Here is a 24,578-nt window from a genome sequence, read left to right as displayed (position 1 = left end):
GCCAGCAGCAAAGCCTCTGTTTCAAACTTCAACTTTACCACTGCTCCAAACAATTTACAGCCGCCACATTTCAATTCCACTCCCAAATCCTATGGCGCATTATCCTGTTCATTGCATTAGAGTCCTAATCTTTTCTTTTACTTCCTCCTCAGAAGAAAGGAGCGCCTCCATGATTAACCCACTTTACAGCAATAAATAAACGCATCATCCTGTAATGTACACCAGATTTAATTTGAGGGGAAAACGGAGCCAGAAAGCTCAAATCACTGAAATGTAATGAAAAACACAATGCAGACGCCGATGGGCGCCTTCGGCGTTTATTCCAACGCCTGATGGGTTTTTCTCTGATACCCTCTGGATGGGTTTGACAGCCAACAGTCTGACTTTTCCCCCTTCACAAGCTGCTGGTGCAAATCCCTCAAAACACACAAAAAGAGCAGTCTCTGTGATGGAAAGGAAACGCTGCTGTTTTCCTTCATCTGTGTCACATGAAGCCCATGTTGCTTTTGGTTTCCCATCGTTTCTTTGCTTCGAATCTGAAAGACAGAAAACAGCCTTCACAGGTCAAGTCTTTCTGGGTCTTCTTCTGAAACCAGAAAGAACTGACGATGGACTTGAGGGAGAGGTCGTACCCCCAGGGTATTTGCTCCTTCCTCTTCTGCGCCGCCCTGGAAGCTTCCTCTTCCTGTTTGCGCTGAACGAAGTCCCGACAGTCGGCGGCTTCGGCAATTTTCACAGCCAGCTATTAAACGACAAACCGGAGAGAATGGGGGGGGTGGAAACAAAGTGCTGCAACAGTCGGACATGTTGTGGAAATCCCAGCATGCTTGTACCCATTCAAAAGAAAAGAGAGAGAGAGCCGAAGGTACAAACCTGGTGTCAAATCGGACCAACAAGAAGAGTAAACGTTACACTATTATTTCATCAGAAGATCGACGGTGAGTGGCAGAGAAGACCATTACTGCTTATTGTGTTTAACAGCTGAGGCGTCGCCGGCGACACTTAAACACAAAATCTTTAACATAATGTAACTTTTCAATTTTTAACATGATTCCAGTAGATTGTGAAGGAGAAAAGCGGCTTGTACGAGCTTACAGTAAATCAAAGAACATAAACACTGGAGCTCCGGTCTTAAAGGGTTAACGGCAGAACATAAAGGCTATAGTCACCAGTACAAACACCCACTGTGAAGCACGGCTGTGGTAGTATTATGATGTGGAAGGTAACATAACTAGGGGAACTCGCCGTCACAGAATCAAACAAAAAGGTTCATAACGCTAACGTTGGAGTCAATTCTGTCAGCCGTTAAACTAGAAAAGGTTCAATATTCATGTTAACGTTTACTGAATTATGTTTTCTGAGGATAATCAATGAGACTCCATTTTACTACAGGATAAATAATCTGCACTTGATCTGATAAACAATCAGATTATGGTAACTATGTGAAGAAAAAATAAAATGAATAATAGGGATTATATAAGATGGCTTCTTCCCTTTTAACTAATTGTCTGCAATTAATAATCCTGAATTTAATGTGACATGTATGCATTACTGCAAAAACAACTATTTATGATTATGAATAATTATGTCAAGAAGATGACATTTTTTAAGACCTTTGTTAATTTTCATTTATATTCTAATCAATTAATTACGTTATATCTGAAATGGGTTTGATAAATCTGTGTTTTATATTTTTACTGTATTATTCCATGATTATTATGTTTGAAATAAACCGATAAATTAAATCAATCCCCTTTGAGCTCTAAGTATAACCTGCTTGTATCTGTGTTTCTGTGGAGGTTTTGAGTATCGCCATCATCTCTGATTTTAACAGATTTTTTACTGGTTTATCAGAAAATCCATCAGATTCTAAAGGTGGTTCAAATCGGTGGAGGCAAAAAAGTCTTCTATTTTCGGATTTATTCAGTTGGTTTCATATTTACTCCTTAAGAAAAATCTCCTGTAAGATTTACACAGAATCAAAAACAATGCTTAAATCAGTTTTGTGTCTGAAATATGTAACAATGCCATAAATTCGAACTGACGGATGAGCTCTGTGTTAAAAACGAGACTACATTTAAATGTAAAAACGGATTCATGACAAAAACTTTTCTGTTGAAATTAATGCTTGGAAAACTCAACTTTTTTAAATGGGTTTTAGTGTGTAAAATCTGCTGCTTAAAAACGACTAAAATAGATTAAGACATTTTTTTGTCAGAATTCTCGTTACTGTATTTAAGTAAAATTATGTGCAGTTACTGTCATTTCCTGCTTATTTCATTTTATTTATATGTAAATAGGTGCACAGTCAATTTTATCTGAATTTAAAAAGGAAACATGAAAATAAGGAGATAAATATTAAATATTTTTATTTTAAAAATTAGGTGATTTTTATGTTTATTTGCATTCAGCTGAACAGTTTGATAGTTGTGTCCCTGCAGCTCCAAGTCACTTCTTATTTCCTTCAACAAATAATTAACTATAAAGTAAAAAAGAAAAAAAAATTACAAAGTTAATGACGTTTGATCTTCTTAAAAATCAAAAACTGGGGATGTTTTAGGTTTTTCTTTTGCTGAAAACAGGCAGCCTGCATGGCGTGGTGTAAGCGGTCCCTGAAATCAGGAGAGAAAAGAATGACCGTGACTGCGAGAGGCAAACATCCAAATCCCCGGGAAGGCAGGAGCGTATTGTGAAGCAGAATAATCCCAATAACCCCAGTCACACAGACGCCGCGAAACAAAGGCCAAAACCCCGCCGCCGCTCCCACTCTGGAGATAGGTTTATTACTCAAGCAAAGGCGAACTTTGATAAACAACTTGGAACAATTTCGCCAAACCTTTGGATAATTCTGAGAGCGCAATCAGGGGGGCGGGGGGGAATCTGGAGGTAATGAAGAAATGTGCCACCACTGCGCCCATGGAAAAAAGAAAAAGACCTGCTCGGAAAAAAAAAAAATGTTTCAATTATAATTAAGTGGGATAAACTTTATTAGAAAGACTGAAACTAAAATATCTCCTAATGCATGCTGGGATTAAGCAGGTCAGAGCGAGCAGGCAGGAAAAATTAAACTCTAAAGGCTTTTTATCACCATATTTCAGGAACCAAGGGTGTAAAATGTTCTAATTTGGGATACATTAAAAGCCATAAAGGTCTTTCAAAAAGATTAATGGTACTTTGCTTGGATTTAAGATAAGGGCTTCGGCTGGCTGCAAGTCCTGGGCTCCGGCTGGGCCCTGGAGGCATTCATCTATACAGTCACTGGAAGATTTGTGAAAGCGTCTGAATAACCTGCAGCGTACACGCTATGACAGTTCTCCAGTTCTTCACCATTTTATAGCTTTTAAATTCCTCAAATCATGTTTTCTCCTCTTAAAGCCAGTTCGAACCCATGATCGCTCTGGCAGATAAATTCACTTCAGGGTGTTCCCAGCTCCTTGTTGGGGGGGTTGTGTGAGCTAAATGCTTCGGAGTGGCTCTGATGCGTGTGGAGATTAGAAACCACACGTTTATTAAATTGTTGACAAATCCAGGAGCAGCTATCTTTCTATGAAGCTGGAGGAGGGATGAAGAAGCAAAAATCAGACGGGCTTATTCTGCAAACGCGTCAGACAAAACTGGATGATGCTAAATAGTTTCATTTGGAGATTTACAAACAGAGCTTTTGCCTTTTTTTCACAGGGAAAGGGGACAAAAGGATTACCCACATTAACCCACTCTCCTGTGGGGCTGAATATGAAACGGGGAGCGTCTAAAAAAAAAAAATGCAGTTTCTAACCGTTTCAAACGGCTGCTGCTCCGGACGCATCCATGCCTCCTTTAAACTGTCAGCATCTACAGCCTTACTGTGGTTAAAGCGTCGGAGGCCCTTGGTTTTATCAGCTTCGTCTACATTCACTGATTGTCTTTAGCAGAGCTCAACATTAATGTCAAGCGAGTTACCTAGGAGACGGAACAGATCAAAGAGACAAAAAAAACTCTCAAATGTCTGATTAATCAAGCCTGCAAACAGCTTATTTCTTTTAGCCCGCATGCAAGTATGAAAATGAGATTGGGAGAGCAGTACATTGTGCAGATTTGTTCATTCTTATCTGAACAAAGCCAGCGGCAGCTTATTTCATGGATCACTGGCACTGTCAGCGCCGTGGCGCCGAGCAGGTGACGGCTCCTCTTTCTGAGGCGAGAACAAAATTAGCAAAAAGTCGGCACAAATTAGCCTCTCATATTTTCAGTAATGTGACATTATTTTCATTTACTTTTTTGATCCACTTTTGAGGATTTCCCCCTCCCCCTGTGTGCATCTTAGTGCCAAGTCCTTTCAGATCAGAAGCTGCTGAAAAATAACAATGGAGGTAAAAAGCGGGATTAAAGCAAAGAGACAGGAAACCTCTAGCATTCCACTTTTTATGTGGCTCCTAAAAGGCAATTCTTCCCACTCCATCACACATTACTATCCAATTAGACGTCCATCACAGACACATTGCTGTGCTGCCGCTCTGCTGTGCACGGGGCCCTGTGTGCAGCTAAAAACAACATTTATTCAGAGGATTCGTCGCGTGACCTTTGAGGGATCTGAAGGCAGAAAAACTCATCCTAACCTTGCTGGCACTGCAACCACAACTGCCGGGGTTAAGTCAACAGGACCGCTTTCTCTTCATTCATGTTTGGGTCGTCATGGAGATTCAAAAGGACATGGGGTCTAGCAGGAACAGCTGCAGCGCTGCTCAGCAATGCAGAGCAGCAGTCCAGGGCAGATATGTAGAACAGCAATGCAGAACACAATGCAGGAAAGCAATGCATATCAGCAACGCAGAGCAACAATGTAAAGCAGCAACGCAGGGTAGTGCCCACCAAGCTGCATGTGTTTGTGCATCCTGATGAAACCATCAGGAAAAACACGGAGCCAATTATGGAGCAGAAAGACAATAGCTGAATGAAAGATGAGGAAAATACGTCTGTGTGTGGATAAAGTGTTAAAGCTCCTATTAACAATATGAAATAAATGATGGCTTTAAGGAAGAAATGGCCTTAAACCCATTCATAAATGTCCTATCCAGGAAGCCTCTTCCAATTAAAACGTGTGAGAGCTGGATTAACGAGGGCTATATGGCTTTGCCTCGCTAAATCACCTCCCCGAGCTGCTCTGCTGCATTTGACGTGTAAACGATTAATGACCAGCCTAATTCCTTTATCGCGCCACCTTAATGCCTAAATAATGTGGCCTTAGTCAACTCTGGAAAGCAGGGCTGTAGAAGAAAGGAGTGAATATCAGATTAGGCAGCCTGTGTGCTTCTCAGCCTGATTTCCTGGGGAGTGAGGCATTCGAGGGCTGCAGAAATGTGACCGCAGATCCTCAGAGTTACAGGAGAACCAGGAGGGTCAGAAGATCACAAGGTCAAACAGTGCCACCTATATCCAATTAAAGAGGAATACAAGAGAGGAGCTGATTGCATCATCTTTTATTGTTGTGTTTCCAGAGAATGAAAATGATGCTCATTAAAAACAGCTACTCTTCATTCTGATGTTGTTCATCTTTTAGTCAGACATAATGATTATTATGATTATTAAAGATGCACCATTTCTTCTGATTTGACTTTTTTAAAACTGTTTCCTACTTTATAATTTGCTATATCATTTTATATTTCAAACTATTTTTGTAGCAATGTTTAACATCCATCTTTTCAGTACATCTTATTTGTTTTTTCGTATGTTTTTCATTATATTGCACAATAATTCCGCAATGAACCTTAAACTGTCCAAAAAATTTAATTCAAATTTTTTTTCACTACAAAAACCAAAAAATTATTATAAAAAAACGAATGTGTAGAGACAAAAAAAAAACTCAAAACAAAGTCAAAAAGTGTAGAAAAATGTATAAAAACCAGGTGAGGCTCCACTAAACCAATTACAAAAAAAAATATTTACAAGAGTTTCACAGTTATATCTAATAACTCCAGTTATGTTTGTCTAAAAAATTAGAAAGCTTTATATTTTTTTTCATAATTCATGCTAAATTTTGAGTGAAAACCATACTATTGGGGGGGGTCAGTGTCACTGCTACATCATTTTAAAGAGCAAATAAGATTGGACAATTCAGAGATGGATGACAGCTTACATGTACTATTTAATCTACAGCTGCTACTGAATCTAATTTAATTATTTCAATTGTAAAACTTTTGAACTTAATGCTGATCATTATATTACAACATTAATAAAAACATGCTTTTTTAATTTTTCATCTGCATATACATTTAATTTCACTGCTTTATATTTTTGTGGATGTTTTAGAGTCAAAAATCCACAAAGTCCCCAAAACAAAAAGCAGAAAGTGCGAGCCCCAAAGCCACCACCTTCACACTGCTTCTCCTGCAAAAGTTCATCCCTTTTTTTATCTGTAATCTAGCCCCCACTTTGACAAACAGAATTACATGGTAAGTCAAAAGAAAGCCACTCCAGGGAAGGCGCAGGAGGCAGACATGGATCCACTCTGGTTTCCAGTAATCTGATAGACGTGTCATCTCTGGGCAGCAAGCGTGCTTCCACTAAATCTCTGAAAGTTCCTCTGCTTTGTGCACATTTCATTATCTCCCTTCTTCTGAGGAGGCTAGGCTTATTAGGAAGCTTTGAACTCACACTTGCAATAATATGCCATCAACAGTTTTATGAGCTAATTAGAAAAAACAGTTTAATTAATGAGTTACTGGCAATAAAATGGCAATCATGAAAAAGGAAAGCGAGGGTGCTAAGCTTCCACTACCACCAATTAAGGCCTAATTACAAACAAATTATATATGTGTTTTGCTGTGGGCTTTCATTTTAAAAAATGGCTTTAATTAAAAGAGAAAACATGCTAATTAATAAAACAGCACACAAATCTACATTGAAAAGTATGCTTTGTCTATCAAGTAATTAATGAAACACAATAATCCAAATGAGATTCCAAAGCATTTGATAAAAGCTTAGCCCCCGCTCCAATGAGCAAACATGGGATGTGACTCATTCAGTCACAAACGGACTTAATGCTGAAGGAAGAACCAACGAAGAAGCCTGGGGGGCAGAGGTCTGATCAGGGGAGGGCCACAAAAACATCCTTTACCTTTCTATGATGTAAAGATCATCAAACTGTCTAAGTTCAGATCTTTGTCCTTCAGAGGGCAGATCTGCTGGACGGCAGGGCTTTTCCTTTCAGCTGCTGCCTCAATACTCAGATAAGGGGCAGTTATGAAACATTCATACTGCTATAGGAGGAGATAGTTTTACATTATTTGATCCATCTGGTGTCTAAACCATTCCATCATAACTTCACAGTCTAGTTGCCCTGGACAACAGAATCCTATCATCATCATCAATCCGAGTTTTAGTCAAATGTAAGCAAAAATTATGAGGAATTTTTCAATCTTCTTTCAAACAAAACTAAATTCTTGTTATACAATAATGTACAAAAAGTAAAGCAAGAAAAAGACGAGCTGTTGGATGACCTCCATTCTTGTTGCTTTTCTAGTTGTCGCACTACAATGGCGTAACGGCACGCTAGCGTTCTACACCATGCATGTGCCGTGAAAACAAACCGCTCAGTGGGAGAGCTCACCAGAATTACCTGGTCCGTACTGTACTAATCCTTACCGCACCAGACCGTACCGAACCAAACAGGACAGATCAGTGGAACATCCAAACGAACTTCAACATCCAAATCCTTTGCAGGATTTTGCATTGGGTTGTGATCTAAAAATGTAACATTTGCAGCTCTTTTTTTTTTTTTTTTTGGAGAAAAAAAAAATCAGAAGAACCTATTAACCAGCAATTCGGCTGTATTTTCTTTTCTTCACATTTAAGAAGCTCCAGCTGCCATGCACCAGACAGGGTGCTCATGTTTTGAAGTGGAAATGTGCTCTAATTAGGGATAGTTGGATAAAATGGATTAATCGACCTGAATCGATCTAAGCTTAATAGACCAATAATCGATCCATAAAAGTAGAGCTTGATCTAACGCATAATGCTAAAGTCCGTTAGCTTAATGCTAACATATAATGGGATTTCCCATAGGACGGCTAGTGCTTACGCTCGGTCAACGTTAGCATATATTGCTGACTAATTTAACATATTTATATACTCACAGGCATGACTTTTCCAAACTCTAAATACTTTTTAACATAACCACTTGTGCTCTAAAGTACAGCTTTTTGCTCATTCTTTCTTCTTCTAGAATAAGGTGTAATGCTATAGCACGATCGCCACCTAGTGGCCAAACTTAAACGCCCTTCAGGAGAAGCAGAACAATTGTTGGAGCTTCTCCGTTTGAGAATCCATTAACACTGTATGGTATTAACAATTTCATTATAATTTCAACAATACATTTCACAGTATGTGAACTGTATCAGATTAATGTGAATATCTTTAAAACATCTATATATATATACATTTAATGTATTTCTAAACAAATGTGTCTAGATGTGTAAACTGTGTAAATTCAAAACTGAATTGAATTGAATAGAATTGAGAGGATCACAAGAATAAAAAAAAAGAAAAATGGAATTGAATCAATCCAGCCTTTGGTGAATCGAATGGAATCGACTCTAGAAATGATTGGCGATACCCAGCCCGAGCTCTAATAGGTAAGATGACAGCTACAGGGAGCAGAGGACAGCAGAGAACTGCAAAACAAAAGCAGAATTTTGAAAAAAATACCTTAAAGGATGTTTAATTAGAATGAAGGTTTAGTTAACTGTTAAACGGTTCTCTTTTTCTCAATATTTTTGCTCTTCTTCAAATGAACTTCTCAGTGACATTTGGTACAATCAAATGGATCTTCCAAATGTTCCTTATCTTCACAGAAACTGTGATGATGTTGAGGAACACACATGACCCTGGTGACCTCCCCGGTCATCTGAACAGCAGCTGTGATCAAATCTAAACATGTTCATTGATCTTCATGTGCAGAAACGTTTACAGATATGAAGCGTGTTCCACGGATACTAACTGTGGAGGTTAACCACCATTTCCACACTTTAAACCTGTGTTTCCATTAGAATCTGTGAAACAATGCAAAGAAACATCAGAGAAGGTTTTTGGTCTGAAACTTCCCTGGTAGGAAGATTCTGATCAAATGACAGAAATTATGTGAAGGTTCAAAGACCTCCACGAAAAAAAATGAATGGATGGAGTGAAGAACACAGAAACATCTGTCTGCTGAACAGGAGCTTCTGCTGGAGGTCCAACCTGCAGTCGAGCTTTGAGCCGTTTGCAGAGAGCCTCAGTCACTTTGTCTTCAGCTAATTACAGAATTAATTAGCCAATATGAGACTTGTTGAGTTCAAAATAGGGGCAGCGATCAAAGTATGGAAACCCAGTCTTCTCAAGGACTTTTAATTTACTGGACCTACAAGAAGCACTTCAGAGGGAAGCAGCTTTTACATCCAACCATAAGAAGGAATCTGAAGCTCAGAGGGCTAAAAACAAAAACAGGAGTCATATCTGCAACACTTGATGAGGGCTTTGTTTAAAGACGTTTGGCATTTTTCATGTTTGTAATCGGAAACAGGAAGTAGTTTATTTGCTGAAACCTTCAAGATGTTAATACTTTAATCAAGAAAGTTCCTCAATTTTTCACAAGTTCATCGCAAACAAAGAACTTTCCTCTTTGGAGCCATTTCAGATCTGTAACCAGAATAACAACATTCAACTGAAGAAACGTATCTCAGATGTTTGACAGATGTATCAACGTGCCTGGATTTTCTGCAGCTTTCAGAACGCGGCTTATCAAATCACTTTAATGTTCCCTCTGGAAACAAAAGAATGAAATGAAAATCATTAAATGATTTTAGGAAGCAGAAAACAACAAAAACATTTACCGTCATAAAAGGAGGGATTCTCTTTATTTTCCTTTCATTTCCTTTTGCTTTGAAGAGATGAGTGGAAACGGGTTAGAATAAAGATGTATGGATGTTCATGCATTGAAATGCTGTCATCCAGCAGGAGCTGTTCTCTGCACAGAACAATGCCTGCAGGGACAAACAGACCTCCTCACTTCTTCACAGCTGTCGCAACCTTTTTTCCAAAGAAGACCTGCTTCCATTCTTTCAGCTAAACAGACGGCCATTGTTGGGATTGGCTGTTATGACTGTAAACACACCGAAGGTAGAAGCCATTTCAGAGCAAATGAGCCTCTCAATTACAGCCCTGACACGGATTCTGGCCACGGCAGAGGATTGATCCGTCTGAAGAGAACAAATGTTGGCCATGGCATCTTCACTTCAGGTTTTCAGGTTATCCCAAAGGGAAAGATCTTGGGAACTGTGAAGAGATTTTGAACTACAATAAATTCCTGTGTTCTGGAAAAAGTTTGGATAAGGTTTAGATAAGGTCTGGATAAAGTCTAGATAACGTCTAATTAAGGCCTGAATATGGCCTGGCTATGGTCTGGATACAAGCTAGATGAGGTCTGGAAAAAGTCTAGATAAGGTCTAATTAAGGTCTGAATAGTGACTGGAAGTGGTCTGGATAAAGTCTAGATAAGGTCTAATTAAGGTCTGAATAGTGACTGGAAGTGGTCTGGATAAAGTCTAGATAGGATCTGGATAAAGTATAGATAAGGTCTAAATATGGCCTGGATATGGTCTAGATACAGCCTGGATAAGGTCAAGAAAAAAATCTAGATAAGGTCTAAAAAGGTTTGGATAAGCTCTGGTTATGGTCTGGATATGTTCTGAAGATAGTCTGGATAAGATATGACATGGTCTGGATACAGCCTGGATTGCCGAGTATCCGGGTGCTCGAATACTCGCAATCTGCTCCTGAGATTTCGAGTACGAATATTCACAATGTCCAAGATCGCTGATTCATGATCTTCATAAATATAGTAGAATGCAGTAAAATATTCTAAAATATTATCTGGTCTGGATACTGTCTGGATTAGGTTTAGATAAGGCTAAGTAAAGTCTAAATATGGTGTGGATGAGGTCTGGATAAAGTCTGGCTAGAAACAGTCTGGATATGGTCTAGGAAAGGCCTAGATCAGGGGTGTCAAACTCAAGTCCTCGAGGGCCGATGTCCTACTGGTTTTCCAGAAATCCTGCCTCATCTGATGCTGATTACCTGGATCAGGTGTGTTTGGCCAATAAGGAGCTTCAAAGGCAGGTTGGTTGGAAAACATGTAGGACACCGGCCCTCCAGGCCTGGATTCCGACACCTCTGGCCTAGATAAAGTCTGGATATAGTCTGGATTTGGTCTGGGTAAGGTCTGGTTAAAGTCTGGATATGCTCTGGATAAAGTCTCGATATGGTCTGAATAAAGTCTGGATTAGGTTTGGATAAAATCTCAATAAGATCTGTAAAAGTCTGGGAAAGGCCTGGATAAAGTCTGAAAACGGTCTGGATATGGTCTAGAAAATTCAGGTGCTGCAGCGTTGGAACACATTTTGGAGTGTGAAACTCCTGGATGAAAAGAAAGAAAATCCCGAGAGAAACTGAGTCCACTTCAATATAGAAATTAATACATAAAGACAAAGTTGTACACAAAGTATTTATTCGCGCACAACTTTGCCCTTTTAAGTCTTTTTTTCATACGGACCAAAGCTGAACTAGAAAAACATCACTGGAGTCAGAAGAAGTTCATCGACACAACAGAAAGACTTCGGGGTGTTTAAGTTATCAGACATGAAAATCAGCTTCTAAATCTGAAGCCAAACTTGTTCATATCTATTAGTAAAACACATTAAAGTATTTTAACAGCTTTTGAGCTAAATATATAAAAACAATATTGTTTAAAACTACATTTGAATCTTTTATTTGTTTACATGTTTATGGTGATGAATTATGGTAATCATGTGACTCCATAGAAATGACACAACAAAGCACGAGAGAAGCAGTGCACACATGTTTCTGGTAAACCTCTGAAACTTCGTGGGAGCGGTCTCCGTCCACAAATAGGTGAATCATTTTCTAAATGAAAAAATAAAAGAGGAACTTCTCCAACTTTCACCTGAACTTCACTGTACTGTGGTGCAGATGATCACTCAGCACCTTCCAGAGTTCAGATGTGACCAATAAGCACATCTCCTGGGACATGTGGAGTCCATCCCCCTAACACCATCTGACATAAACACAGGTGTAGAGAGGGCGAGGAAAGGACGGTTGTGGAAAAACAAAACCTTATTAAATATATTTTAGAAATGTTTCTGAAAGTTGAGAATCTTTCCTGGATGTTCCCCCGGTTTTCACAGCTTTCTCCCTCATTTGACTGTAAACACAGTCGTATCTGCCGATTCTGGGCTTTAAAATGCTCCATTTCTCACCTCCCTAAAAATGAAGTTATCACTGCACTACAATGACTTGGTGCAGCCAAACTGCTGTCACTTCCCATCACTGTTCTGGCAGCAGGCGCAGCAGGTGCCGGAGAGGAGAGACCCCAGCTCAGGCTAAAAACCAATCCACGCCTGCAGTAAGAAGCTTTCTGCTGGTGCAGCGGGTGCCACTCACAGCAGCTTTCAAACAACTCCTTCATTTGACCAGACGTTGAGAGGAATGTCTAAACCTCACGCTGGAGGCACATTTAATGACAGGAAACGCAGTACAGTCCTGTTCCAGAACGACATTTAGTCACAACATTTTTTGGAAACAGAAAGATTTTCCTCAGAAAAGTTGTGTAACGCTGATTCCAACAAATATTTAAAGTCCCCCTATGACAATTTTGTGTTAAAAAACATTCCCAGGGGTGAATTAATTATGATTGTGAAGTTTTTTTAAAAAAAATCCCACAACTTAAATGCCTTAAAAATCAAATTTTCATGTTGATCTAAGGCTTCAGTTTCCAAAATCTCCTCTGATTGGGCATGGCTTTTGGAGCCGAGTAGCCCCGCCCCGATTTGAACACTGAGCTAGGCACGCTAGGCAGGTAAAAACGAAATGATTTCTTATTACATTTGTTTTCTTTCATAAGAAAACCAACCACATACATGTTAAAACAAAAAAAAACATGATTTTCCTTTTCTGCATCAAACTTACTGGAAATGATTAGTGATTATCACGGAATGAGGAGCAAAAACAGTAACAGATCTGTTAGAAACAGGAAAGTGATCCTGATATTACAAACAGGTTCTACGTTCTTCTGTTCTTTTTAACCATTAGAGCACTTTTACCATTTTTAATGCATTTGGTGTAGTTTTTTCATTTTGAAGATGGATTGAATACATATAGTCTGCTTTTTTTTTTTAATAGAACGGAATAAAAAAAATCAAAATTGTTTTAGTTGAGTGATGTATCTTTACATGGAGAATAGTTGAAGTTGAATTAAATGTGTAAACAGCTCAAACACTGTTTGCTGAAGAACTTGAAGGTTATCTTTGCGCCCCTGATGGATTTAGAAGAATTTTCCTGTTTCCTCGTGTTTAAACACAATGAATTCTCTGTGTGAGGATGAAGCGTGAACTGCTCCCTCTTTGTGTTGATGCTGTTATAAAATGTAAACACGGACGTAATGCTCTAAGCAGCATGAACACAAAAACAAAGAAACGCAACTTTGATGCTGAAAGTGCATTTCCTGCTTTGGTGCAGGAGCGCCGTTTTAAACGCCATTACGCCTGCGTGGGCTACATTTTACGCTAAATTAGTTTGGAGCCACTTGATCCGAGATGCCAGCCAAGGCGGCTAGTTCCAAAACTTCAGGCAGTGCATTCAGGGACAAGCACACTTCAAAGGTATGAAACTCCTACCTGGAGTATGATTTAACAGTTGGGCTTGAAAGCAATGTAGCCTTCATTAAAAAGCAGAGCCAAAAGTCCTTTAGACAGAGCAGCACTTCAAAACTAAGGGGAGGGCTTTCCATTAACTGAATGGAAAAGGGCTGCAGGACTGAATAGAGGATGTCTGCGTGTGTTTTTGTTCCTCTATGTCTTTGCGGCAGAAATGGCCACGGATCCATTAGCCTGATTTGTCACAGCGGGAGCACCCCAAAGATCTCTTATCGACTCCACGTACCTCTCGAGTGGCGAGTCTGTCGCTCATCTCCTCCGCCTTTGCAAAGTCCCCTTCAGCTATGGCCCTCTCAATGTTCTTTTCTAGGCCGGACTGCAGCAGAGGGGGAAAGAATTTTCAAATAAGGGGAGAAGAAGAAAAAAAAATCAAAGAGGAACTTCAAAAGTCCCCGGGGCCTTATTTTTAATACCAATGCCATTACCACAAATATGTAGATTTCGCTTCACAAATGAAAACCTTTTTGATTGGATATTAGTGGGGAAATCTTAGAAATGCTACAGGAGATTACCAAACATAAATGTGCTTCTTTAATTACACATTTCCATTACAGGCCTGGGCGAAGGGGGTTGCAGAGAAGCCCCTAGTTATGGCAGGAAAGCTGGTTCTGCCATGATGAGCAGAAAGCTGCATTTCCTCTGCTCCAAAAATGTTCTTTGGAAAGAAAACGCAGCAGAAAAAGCCTCTAATTATTCATTTACTCTTTTTTTTTTTTCAAATACGCTTCAAAAATAATGATATTATTTTATATGTACTTATGTGTTTTATGCCACTGGAGAGAGGATTGGATAAAATATGACATCTGGTATCACATGTCTCATTGGAACAACAGTGTTTCCATATTTCAAATAAGATATTAATTATGGCGCTCGGCCTTTAATGAAGGAACTCTCATTATGCTGATGAGACAGCTCTGTTTTATTCAGCTGCTTCGTCTTTTTTCATCCCTTCACTTCCAAATGAGGCTGAAATCAGCAAAAACCCAATTTTCTGCTGCTGTGAGATTAATTAAGCACAAAATACTCCAAAATAATCATTAAAGGAATTTCCCATTGAAATCAGAGCAGTTTCTATTGACCCGCTCGGTTAGAATGTTTTGCTTCATTGGCAGTTTGCCTAAAATGACTCACAAATCGTTTAAAAATGCTCTTGTTGAAAGAAAGTTTCATTTTTCAATTATAAAAGTAGTTCAATGTTGTTATCTGCTTGTTAAGGAAATGTTTCTGCTGCCGTTCTCACAGATGCTGTTGAAGGAACTTTGTCTCCTTTTGTTGAACAAAATGTTTAATGTGGGTGAAACGCCACATATGTTCATCTTAACCCGTCAGAGATTCAACCTAATCTCATCAGGAAACGCAGCCGAACACAGTGGGAATGACTTTTAAGGAAGGTTCCTTTGTAATCCCCATGTCACATCAAACACACAGTGGCACCGACACACAAAGGATGAGAAGGTGTTACTAACAACTATGACAGAAGCAGAATGAAAGTTAAGAAGATCCGCTGGAGGAGAGTCTGTTACCTTTGGAGGCGGTTTGGAACAAGGAGGAGGCTGAAATCGATCATTTACGCCGAAATACTGCTGTAAGTCATTCCAGTGTTTCTGCTGCTCCTCTTCATGCTCCCTGACAACAACAATGGAGGAGTTCATCATTCAAGCTCCTCGGCTGAAATGAGCTGCCTCAAACCTGCATTTGAAACAAGCTGTGACCTGAAAGTTCCTTCCACCATTACAATGGAATCAGAACAGTACAGCTCAGTAATATTGAATTGATACAATTAACAGGTAAAATTAAAGGCTAAAGTCAAATAAATACAGTACAACAAATCAGACACTATATCGTCAGTGTACGTAAGACCACTTCTCTCAATAACTTAAGAATCACCAGCAAACACCTTGATTAACCTAATTGTTGAAAATATTTTTTTTTACTTCCATATAGTTACATAAAGTCATCTGTTTGTCCAAAAACATTTATTTTCTGACATGAAGGATTTAGGATAAGAGCGAAACATCACAGGTTTTAATGAAAAACGCACACAACATGAATTGACTGGAATTCCTTAATCTTAGTCATTATGTAATCTGTATATCTGAAGGTTACCTTTTATATACCATCTTTATATTGAAAACTTTAAATGTTCCAATTAGTCTGAAGAAGTATTCATTTAGTACTACTCCTACACTAAAAATGTTCATAGTAATACTTGAAATTCTGATACTCAAGCATTCTTAATAAGAAAAATCTAAGTGTACTCCTACTCTTTGTTAAGGGTATAAACATCTGTTTTCTTGTGTGACATCAGAACTATACCTGGTTCCTGCAGGTTCCTGCCTTTCTGCTCCTGTAAATAATAAGATGATCTTTATTTGGTAGAATTCAAAGAGTGAAATGTTTCAGGTGACGTTGTTCTTAAATCAACCTTTTCTACGTCTTTTTCTTCTTTTTTCGCGAATTCTTATCGTTTTCACCTCGTTTTTCTTTTTTCGCAGATCCTGGAATTTCTTTAAAAAAAAAAAAAAAAAGAAAGAGTAAACATCTTCAGTGTTTTACAGCTCCTGGTATGTTTTGACGTTAACAGACAGCAGAACCACTCGCTGTTAGATCGTGGAGGAGGCAGAGCACTCACTTGCCACATTTCCTGGGAGATACCCGGCATGTCGGCTGTCTGTGGGTCCCTGCTGCCGTGAGCAGAAGGATTCTCCGCCGTGGATATTTCGGCGGAACATCCTGGGGGTTGAAGCGGATATCTAACATCGTCTTCTTCAGCCTCATCGTCTGGACTTAGGTCTTCCTCGGTCAAACCTTTAGGCAGGAGTCCGCTGTACATTTTAATTATAGCACGTTAGAGCAAAAATTGACAAAAATACAGAAACTAAATACTGCAGTAAGTGCGCAGATGCACTTCCGGGTAAACAATGTGACGTAGGCTCTGTAGAGGTGATCATTGGCTAGCAGTTCAGGGAGGCGGGGCAGGAGGGAAGATATTGTCCAATCAGCTGTTGATGAAACAAAACCACTAAGTATCCGTTAAAGTTAAACGACTTCAGAAATAACTTTGGTTTTAATTTTGAATTTTGGTTTTCATGATTTTTTTCACAGCCTTCCTTCACACATGACCAGGAAGCAGCTTTTTAGAGCTCCTGAAATGATGCGGAAAACTGTTGTTGGAGCATTTGTAATGGAGGTGAGCAGACAGACTGCAGGTCCAAGAATTTCCAGGAATCCTTCAAATGTGAAGCTGTATTTGTGTCATGTTCCGGCTGCGATAAGCCTCCTTCTTTGACCAGTAGCTCTCCATTTGCAGGAAGCGCTGCGGGCGTTACATTCTTATTAGAATGATTAGCATGCAAATGTTGCGCCGCCTGCGGACCTGGCGCACACTGCTCCGCTTAAATTGCTCTTTCACTGCGCCTCTGTGCTGCATGGACTTCCACTCCTACATAAATTACAGCCGCGTTTGTTTGCCATGCAAATGTAAAGAACGGGATGAGTAACTGCAGAGTATTTAAGAAAAGGTTATTTTAAAGGGTTTACTAAATATCTAATAATATCTCTTTAAAAGTAACAGTTTATAGTATAATTTCTGTAAACATAACTTAACCCTAAGCTGTTTAATTAAAGCCGTTATTATTGGAAAAACCCAAAAAGAATGAATCAAATTAACAGACTGTTAAATATAATATAATACTCAGTCGGCTCGTCTCTGCTTTTGATCATTATGACATTATTGTTTTAATATGATTTAAATAAGTATATTTTTCTTTTTTCTAAAATGAGAAAAATTTAGAGAATATATTGGTCTGCATGTTTATCACAGAGTAAAGGAATTATATATTTGTAATTATTTACTAAATTAAAACAAACAGCACATTTGGTTATTGTGTGTGAAAGTTTCTGTCTTTGTTTTTAAAATGAAGTCAAAGTTGTGTGATAATGCTCTGTGAACGTCACGCCAGTCATGTGACCATGGTATCTCCTGCAGTGGTTTACAGGCCGCGGCTTCGCTGGGACTTTAATTACAGCGCGTGACAAGTTTATGAGCACATCAGAGATTGGATGTAAATGAGAGCCACAAAGCCTGGTTAACGCTGTTTTGGTTTTACTCTTCTTCTGAATCTTGTTTTTATTGATTACCAGCCTTTGTGTTCTATTTCACACATGAATTGATGCCTCAGCTTTGTTGCCGAGCGTCTTCCTGCCCCTCTTTCCCTCCTCCCTGCTCCCTGGCACGTCCTCCAGTTCATTATTTCTGTCATTTCTTGGTAATTTGGAGTTGGCGTTTTAAAACTTAGAGCCTCGTATTAAGTTTTGGCCGTGCTGGAAAAGAGGCAGGACTGTAAGAGCACAGAGATAAACTAATCATCTTAAAACCCTAATTATTAGTATCTTACTGTGACAGACTGTTTTTGCCAGCCAGCCAAATTGAGCCTCAAATGAGGAAAGGCGTATCTGTGTGAGTGGTAATAATTTAAAGTCATCTGGATCTGGCTGGTGTGGCAGAATTCATTAGCAGAGATTAGCACTCTGTGTACAAAGTAAATGAGATATCTAATAGCAAACGTGGAGGTCTAGGACTCTTCATTTCCTTCCCAGTATGAGGGATGATGTTAAGAGGTGATTATATATGTCTTAACACTGCAGCTTGGGCTGCGTTCACTCGTCGGCTCAGTTGCTGAGCAGTTGCACTAAACAGTGTTACTAAACTGCTGACCTTTCCCCCCCGTTTGAGTCTCTGCCGCTGAGAGGTGAGAAAACTGAACCCGAATCAGATTAAAGTTGGCCGGCGTGATGCAGAAGCATGCTGAGGTTTGGCGAGGAGACGTGGGAAGGTAATTATGTGTGTAAGGAGAAGGTTGGGGAAAAATAATAAGATTACAAAGAATAATTTGCTGATATAATTACACCAAAATTGGGTACACACAATCGTAAAATACATGTATTGCTTGACCTGGGTTAGCCAGTGAAATAAATCCTCCTTCTATAGCCTTTGTTAATTTGTTTTTATCATCTCCAAGTGGTGTTTGTGCAGGCAGTCCAATTTGCATGTGTAATTCCACTGTGCAAATTGACAACAAGTAGATAATTTGAGGAAATAGGCTGGTTGCAGGCCCCTGCTATCTTCCCAAGCCTATTCATTTTGAGGAAGCGCTGAGGCATGAAACTCATACATCAACTATTTCCTGACAACGCTTAGGCTTATTGTCCCCTAAAATGTCATTACAGCCATTATTTATGAAGCTAATTCATTTATTAAAGCATATTTACTTTGACAGAATTTGTCACATTCTGTCCGTGTCCTGAGCCGTGCCTCTGAACGCCGCCTGTCAATGAGTCTCTGCGAACGCACACAAAGTTCAGAATCAACCAGAAACTCCCCTATACCAGGAGGATTTGCACTTCTCTTCTGTTTCTGTGGATCATTTGTGACTCAGGTCGTCTGGAACTGGTTTAGTAATAATAATAGATGAGGTGCATTACCATGACAGGACTGCAGTGATCAGTTCCTCAGGAGAGCGTGTTCGTCGGGTTCCTCTCGTGCTTCTGGGACGCAGCGCTGAGCGGTTCCAGCATCCAGCCTCCTGGCCGGTTGCTGCTGACTTTCTGGATCTGTCAGTTCTGTGCAGAGCACTTCATGACAGTGTGGATAATTTTCAATTGTGAGCAATGAAGTAACACATGGGGGGGGGTCATCCATTTTAATGTTCCATGTTCTCTCTGGGTGATTCTGTCACAGCGTTCTGTGGCGTCTCCGTCTTTGGACTCACCTGTCACCCCAAAAGCACTTATCACAGCAGTGGCGTTGGGCTGGGTTTGAACTGTTTCACCACATTGATTTGGAGCCATGACATTTTAATTAATGCTGGGTGCTAGCTGTCACACAGGCAGCTGGTTGGAATATGAGCTGGTTAAGGTGGAGGCAGAGAAGATAAGACTGAAGTACTTACTGAGGAAAAGGCTGGAAAAGGGGATCAATGTGGAGGAAGACTGTCAGGGGTTGTATTTAAGGTGGAAAAAAGGAAAACCTTCCAATCTGCACGCCTTGTATTTCTGTCAGAGCCCATTCTCTGCCCGATTACACAAATCAGAGAGACACTGCGTGCCTGGTGTGTTCCACAGGCTGCGGGGTTGTTGGGAGTCCATGTTGGCAGAAGAGCCCAGAGAAGCCGGTGCGCTGAGAGACGACGGCGGGAAATGAGGTAACTTTGCAGCACTCCATTGAACAGTAATAAGCTTTTAGGGCTTAGCGAGCATAAACACATTAAACTGATGAGATTCATCAGCACTCTTCTGTCAAATTTATGGAGCCCACAGGCAGAGCTCAGATGCTGCTGGTTGGCTGGTTTGGTGGTCTTTAGCCGAACAATCCTGTTAAATAAAAAACTTTATTTAAAAAACATGTGTAGTCACTTAAAGTGCACGGAAATGCCGAAAGGATTACTGACGCTGTGCTAAGCTAATCATAACAGTATTGTCAGAATTCATTTGTTATTGTAGTTCTATCAATTATTTAACATTTGGCTGTAATTTTAACAGTGAAAACGGACATTTGAGCTTTTTTTAAGGAAAAAACTTCAGAATTTCACATTGTGAATGGTGACTGCTGGAATCCTTGATAACATTTACTGGTGAAATGTACAATTTTAATAACCAAGTACCTGTTGAAACTTAATAAACCAAGATTAACAATAAATAATCTGTTATTCTATTCCAGCCTTGGGTGGTCTAAGACCGTTGGATTTGGTTTAGATTTGTATTCAATAAAAGTTCAAATTAATCAGTTTACAATAACCTTCATGTATAGCCCTAAAATGATTCATTTATTTCCTGCATTAGACTGAACAACAAACGTAACAAATGAAAGCATAAATTACATGAAAGCCAGTTTGTTACAAAGATCCCATAAACAGCAACGTATCTATCGATGCTTAAGCATTGTCAGTCAATCTAAAATCATTATTTTTTCCCGTCTAAAGCAAGACAACTTAGAAAATTTAAAATAGACTGAGACAAATCTGTATAAAAGACATAAAAAAAGGTTTTTAAAAAGTAGGAAGGAGTGAGGATGGATAGAAGTTTTTGAAACCACTAACTGTATATCAAGAACTGGACTGAGTGACCCCTCCCCACCTTCGCATTCCAAACAGGAAGTACCCGCTGCTCCCCAAAATCTGAAATCCCATAGATTTAAATAGAGAAACAAACAGCTATTACTCTGTCATTCTATTTGTCAGAATAACAATTCTTGCTCTGATAATTCTTTTTAACATGTTCTTGATAGTCTTCATTTTTTTCACGAGATTTTTTTCTGTAGTTCAAGTTACTGAAGTTATAAACGGACCAATCAGATGCCTAAATATAAGTAGGTGGCTTTATGTCAACTGATCAAAGCATCTGATTGACAGATTCTCCTGAGCCTTCTTTCAGTGGAAGGGGCGTGTCCTTCTAACATGCTCACTACTGATTAGAGAGAGTGGTTGCCATAGAAATGTAGACTTGGACCGACATTTACTGAGGATGTCTGGTTCCAACATGGCAACAGACATATCGCTGAACTGACTTCATTTGGTTGGAACCAAGAGTAAGTCGTTTTCTATGGGTGACATCTAACTCGCTCAGTCCAGTTCTCTTTATACAGTCAATGATAGAAACTATGCTGGGGGGGGTGACATAAAAAATGTAGTAAAACAAACCAAAATCCATGAATATTCTCAGAAATGCTGTATTTACATTATATCAATTGATTCATTTTAAACAGGCAGTAAGAAAATGCTCAATTCAAATGAATTGGTGGGCGGGGCCAAACTGTTGCAGAGTATTTCCTTTTGCTTCATTAAAACTCTGCTGCAAAAACAAATGAAAGCGTGAATCCGTTTCTGATCTGGGCCAGATCTTTAGCTTGATTGGGTCTCAGTAAAGTCATTTCAGGGAAATTGACGTTTATCAGCAATGTAGTCAGATAAGTGAGGCATAAAACATTTGTTCATTTGCAGTTAGTTCGACATATTTGCTATCTAATTGGTGTAATCTGGGGCTCCAAAGCAGGAGGATCTTATCTTGATGAAGTGATACATTTAAATTGAAATATTTCCTCTCAAAGGTAAGAAGGCCCTTCACCGTAATTCCCACGTCTGTGTGTTGTCTGTGCAGATCATTATAGCTGCTCGGCTTTTGGATAGTTTCACTAGAGGCGGCCAGATCAGCATGAAATGAGCTCAGTTTGAATCTTTCTGTGGTCCAATCAGATGAGCGCAGATTTCATCTCTGCTGGCCCGCTTCACCAGAGTCCGACCCCTCGGATGAAATGGACTACATATTCATACGATCCCCCATGGTTGATTACAGCAACACAGATGGAACAAACATCCTTTCTTCTGTGTTGTCACAGTTTTCTATCTAAAAATTAAAATAGAATTTAAAATATTTATTTTTATTTATAAATCACGTTCATTAATGTGCTTTCCATCATTTTTATTAATTCTAAGAGGTTTTCCTCTAGGAAATGTGTATATTAGGCAGTTTACATTTTTATTTTGTGCATTTATTTCTCTGGCAGTTGATATTCTGCTCTAATATTGATGGCGTTTCCTGAAGTGTATCTGGGTTTGGAGATTTAAATGTGAAATTACACCTAAAGAAAACAAAACTTTTGGTGGGTGACATTTACTGAAAAAAGACTGAAGCACTTAAGTGGGAAAAAAGAAAACATTTTTTCATAAAAAATGATTTATTCTATCGTTCTACATTCCACATACGTTTGTGGCCTCAGTCCTTTATTCTTTCACGGTGACGCTGGTCATTTTCTCATTTCTATATTTGACTGATTGTTTCCTGAGGTTGTTCTGCTTTTTTAATTGACTTAATGCACAAAATGCAAATTTAAAATAAGTAATTAAAGTGGTCATTTCACAGATAAGGCCATGTAGAAATGTGCTGATCCTGAATGTAATGTTTTGTTGTTTCATTATGCGCTGCAGCCGCTGAGCTCTGATATATCAAAGGCTGTAAAAGGTTGGATGACGGTCCGTCAGAACAGCCTGTTGAAAGGATGAAATACAGAGAAAACATATGTTTTCGTCTTTTTATGCAGAAGAAATTCATAAATGTCTAAATGTTAAATGTTTTCATAATGCAAACCTTTAACACACTAACTACCATGACATGTGTAGTTTGTTTTGCTTTTGGGATCGCTCCTTTTCTCTGAAGAGATTCTATACTTATTTTGTTTTAACTGTTAAAATTATAAAATGATTTTTCCAATTTAAATGTATCTGTTTTTAGTTTATTCCAATTACGGTGCAGATCCACAAACAAACTTCTGAAAGAGGAAAGAAGAACATCAATTATTTAAAGATATTATAAGAATATTAACAAACAGCATTTCTATTGAAGTGACAAACAGAATCGTGGATCAGACTGAAATCTTCCGTTCTGTTAAAACAGTTGTTTTGTTCTTTAGTTTCTGGAAAGCTCTCTTCATTTACAGAATATCGTGCCGTTCCTTAATCCTGTTTTCCTGTTTGACAAAGTCTGTAACTAATCAAGCTCCTCTGAACCTCAGTTCACAGGTAACCTCTCCATCAGGCGGGGAGAGCCCCCGCATTGTGGAAAGTCTCCTCGGAGAAAGTGGAAGGAATGCCTTACCTTCCTCATTACACTGCTGTCATTTACTCTTCATCCCCGTCCTCTTTAGTGGCATTAAGACGGGATGTAAATTTGACAGTTAACGCTGTTAGAAAATGGCTAGTTCAAGAAGGGCAGGAATTAGAGATGGGCATTAGGCGCTGATAAGCTCCTTTCCTCCGCCGCGGCGGCTGCTTAACATTCATGGGAAAGTCATCATCAAACAACGTTATCACAGCTCTGTTGACGGCTGAGGAACATCATCACTATGATAATTTTTTTATAGCTGTGAGCCAAAAAAGCGCTCTTTTATTTCAGCGGTTTGTTAATGAGATAGGAGCTTGTTGGTGTGGGCAAACTCTCCAGCATTTGTTTGACTCCCCCATCCTCCCTCCGTGCCCCCCCACCCTCACAGTTTAAAGTTTCAGGGAGGGGGCGGCTTTGCTGTGTACTCCACGGAAGTGCTGTGTCTACATGGCTGAAGGAGGGCCTTCATGTGTACCTTTACAGATCAGTCACTCAAAGAGAGGAAACACGCTTAAACCAACAAACGCTCTGCTGCTGCCTGTAGCTGCCACCTGTCACTCACCTGAGATCTGAGCAGACGCACACTTTGGATATTTATTGAAGCTGAATAAACTCTCAGCAGCAATAACACGCCATCTTTTCTAATAACCCCTGTGGGATAAACGTATAGCCGTGGAGCGTTTCCATGGTTTCTGAGGAGGCCTCGGCCTGGAGTTCCTGCCTCGGAAGCCGGAGCTGCCAAAGCTAAGCAGCTTTTTTTACGGACAGAGATCCAAACTGAGCTGGAATGCTGATACGCAAATCTGATTTTCACTTTATCACTGTTTGCTTTGGTGCAGCTGCTTAAGGGAGCGTTAATCTTCAGGAAACCTTATCCAGAGAGACAACGAATCATCCCCAACTTCTTCTAATGACTTCCAAAACTTTTTGTTTGCACTGCTGTTAATGAACAAAGGTGACTGACAATCTTCTGTAATTACCTGTCAAGGTTAGAGAGCTTCATTTTGAGCCTCTGAAGTGTAGAGATGGTGGGAATCCTGTCTTTGTGCTTTTACTCAAACAAATCAAGCTGCATAAACTAACGTTACTTCCAAAACAAACAAAAAAGAAAAAAAAACATTAGAAGGATATTTATATTTGTTTAAGTATTAATGCATATGATTTCTAAGTATTATATGTAAA

General features: G+C 39.4%; 1 protein-coding gene and 1 long non-coding RNA gene across 3 annotated transcripts; one reads left to right on the top strand and one right to left on the bottom strand.

The window, feature by feature from the left end:
- Positions 1-212: 212 nt before the first annotated feature.
- Positions 213-16,707, bottom strand: fam204a (family with sequence similarity 204 member A). Of its 2 annotated transcripts, XM_024297040.2 has the most exons (7): positions 16,375-16,707; positions 16,168-16,249; positions 16,059-16,089; positions 15,266-15,368; positions 13,969-14,058; positions 633-742; positions 213-536 (listed from the first exon to the last, which is right to left on the bottom strand). In XM_024297040.2, exons 1-7 carry the CDS (start codon positions 16,573-16,575, stop codon positions 485-487), a joined length of 669 nt encoding a protein of 222 aa, XP_024152808.1. In that variant the 5' UTR covers positions 16,576-16,707; the 3' UTR covers positions 213-484. The 2 variants fall into 2 exon arrangements, with proteins under 2 accessions (XP_024152808.1, XP_024152809.1); XM_024297041.2 differs by lacking the exon at positions 13,969-14,058.
- Positions 16,708-16,766: 59 nt separating this feature from the next.
- Positions 16,767-22,169, top strand: LOC118599736. Its single transcript, XR_004949221.1, has 3 exons — positions 16,767-16,932; positions 19,866-19,945; positions 21,897-22,169. It is a non-coding gene; the product is annotated as an uncharacterized LOC118599736 (long non-coding RNA).
- The last annotated feature ends 2,409 nt before the right edge of the window (positions 22,170-24,578 follow it).

Source organism: Oryzias melastigma, linkage group LG15 (assembly GCF_002922805.2).
Source record: "Oryzias melastigma strain HK-1 linkage group LG15, ASM292280v2, whole genome shotgun sequence".
Taxonomy (NCBI): Eukaryota; Metazoa; Chordata; class Actinopteri; order Beloniformes; family Adrianichthyidae; genus Oryzias; species Oryzias melastigma.
Note: the sequence above shows the minus strand (reverse complement) of the source record. Positions and strands in the feature narration are given on the sequence as shown.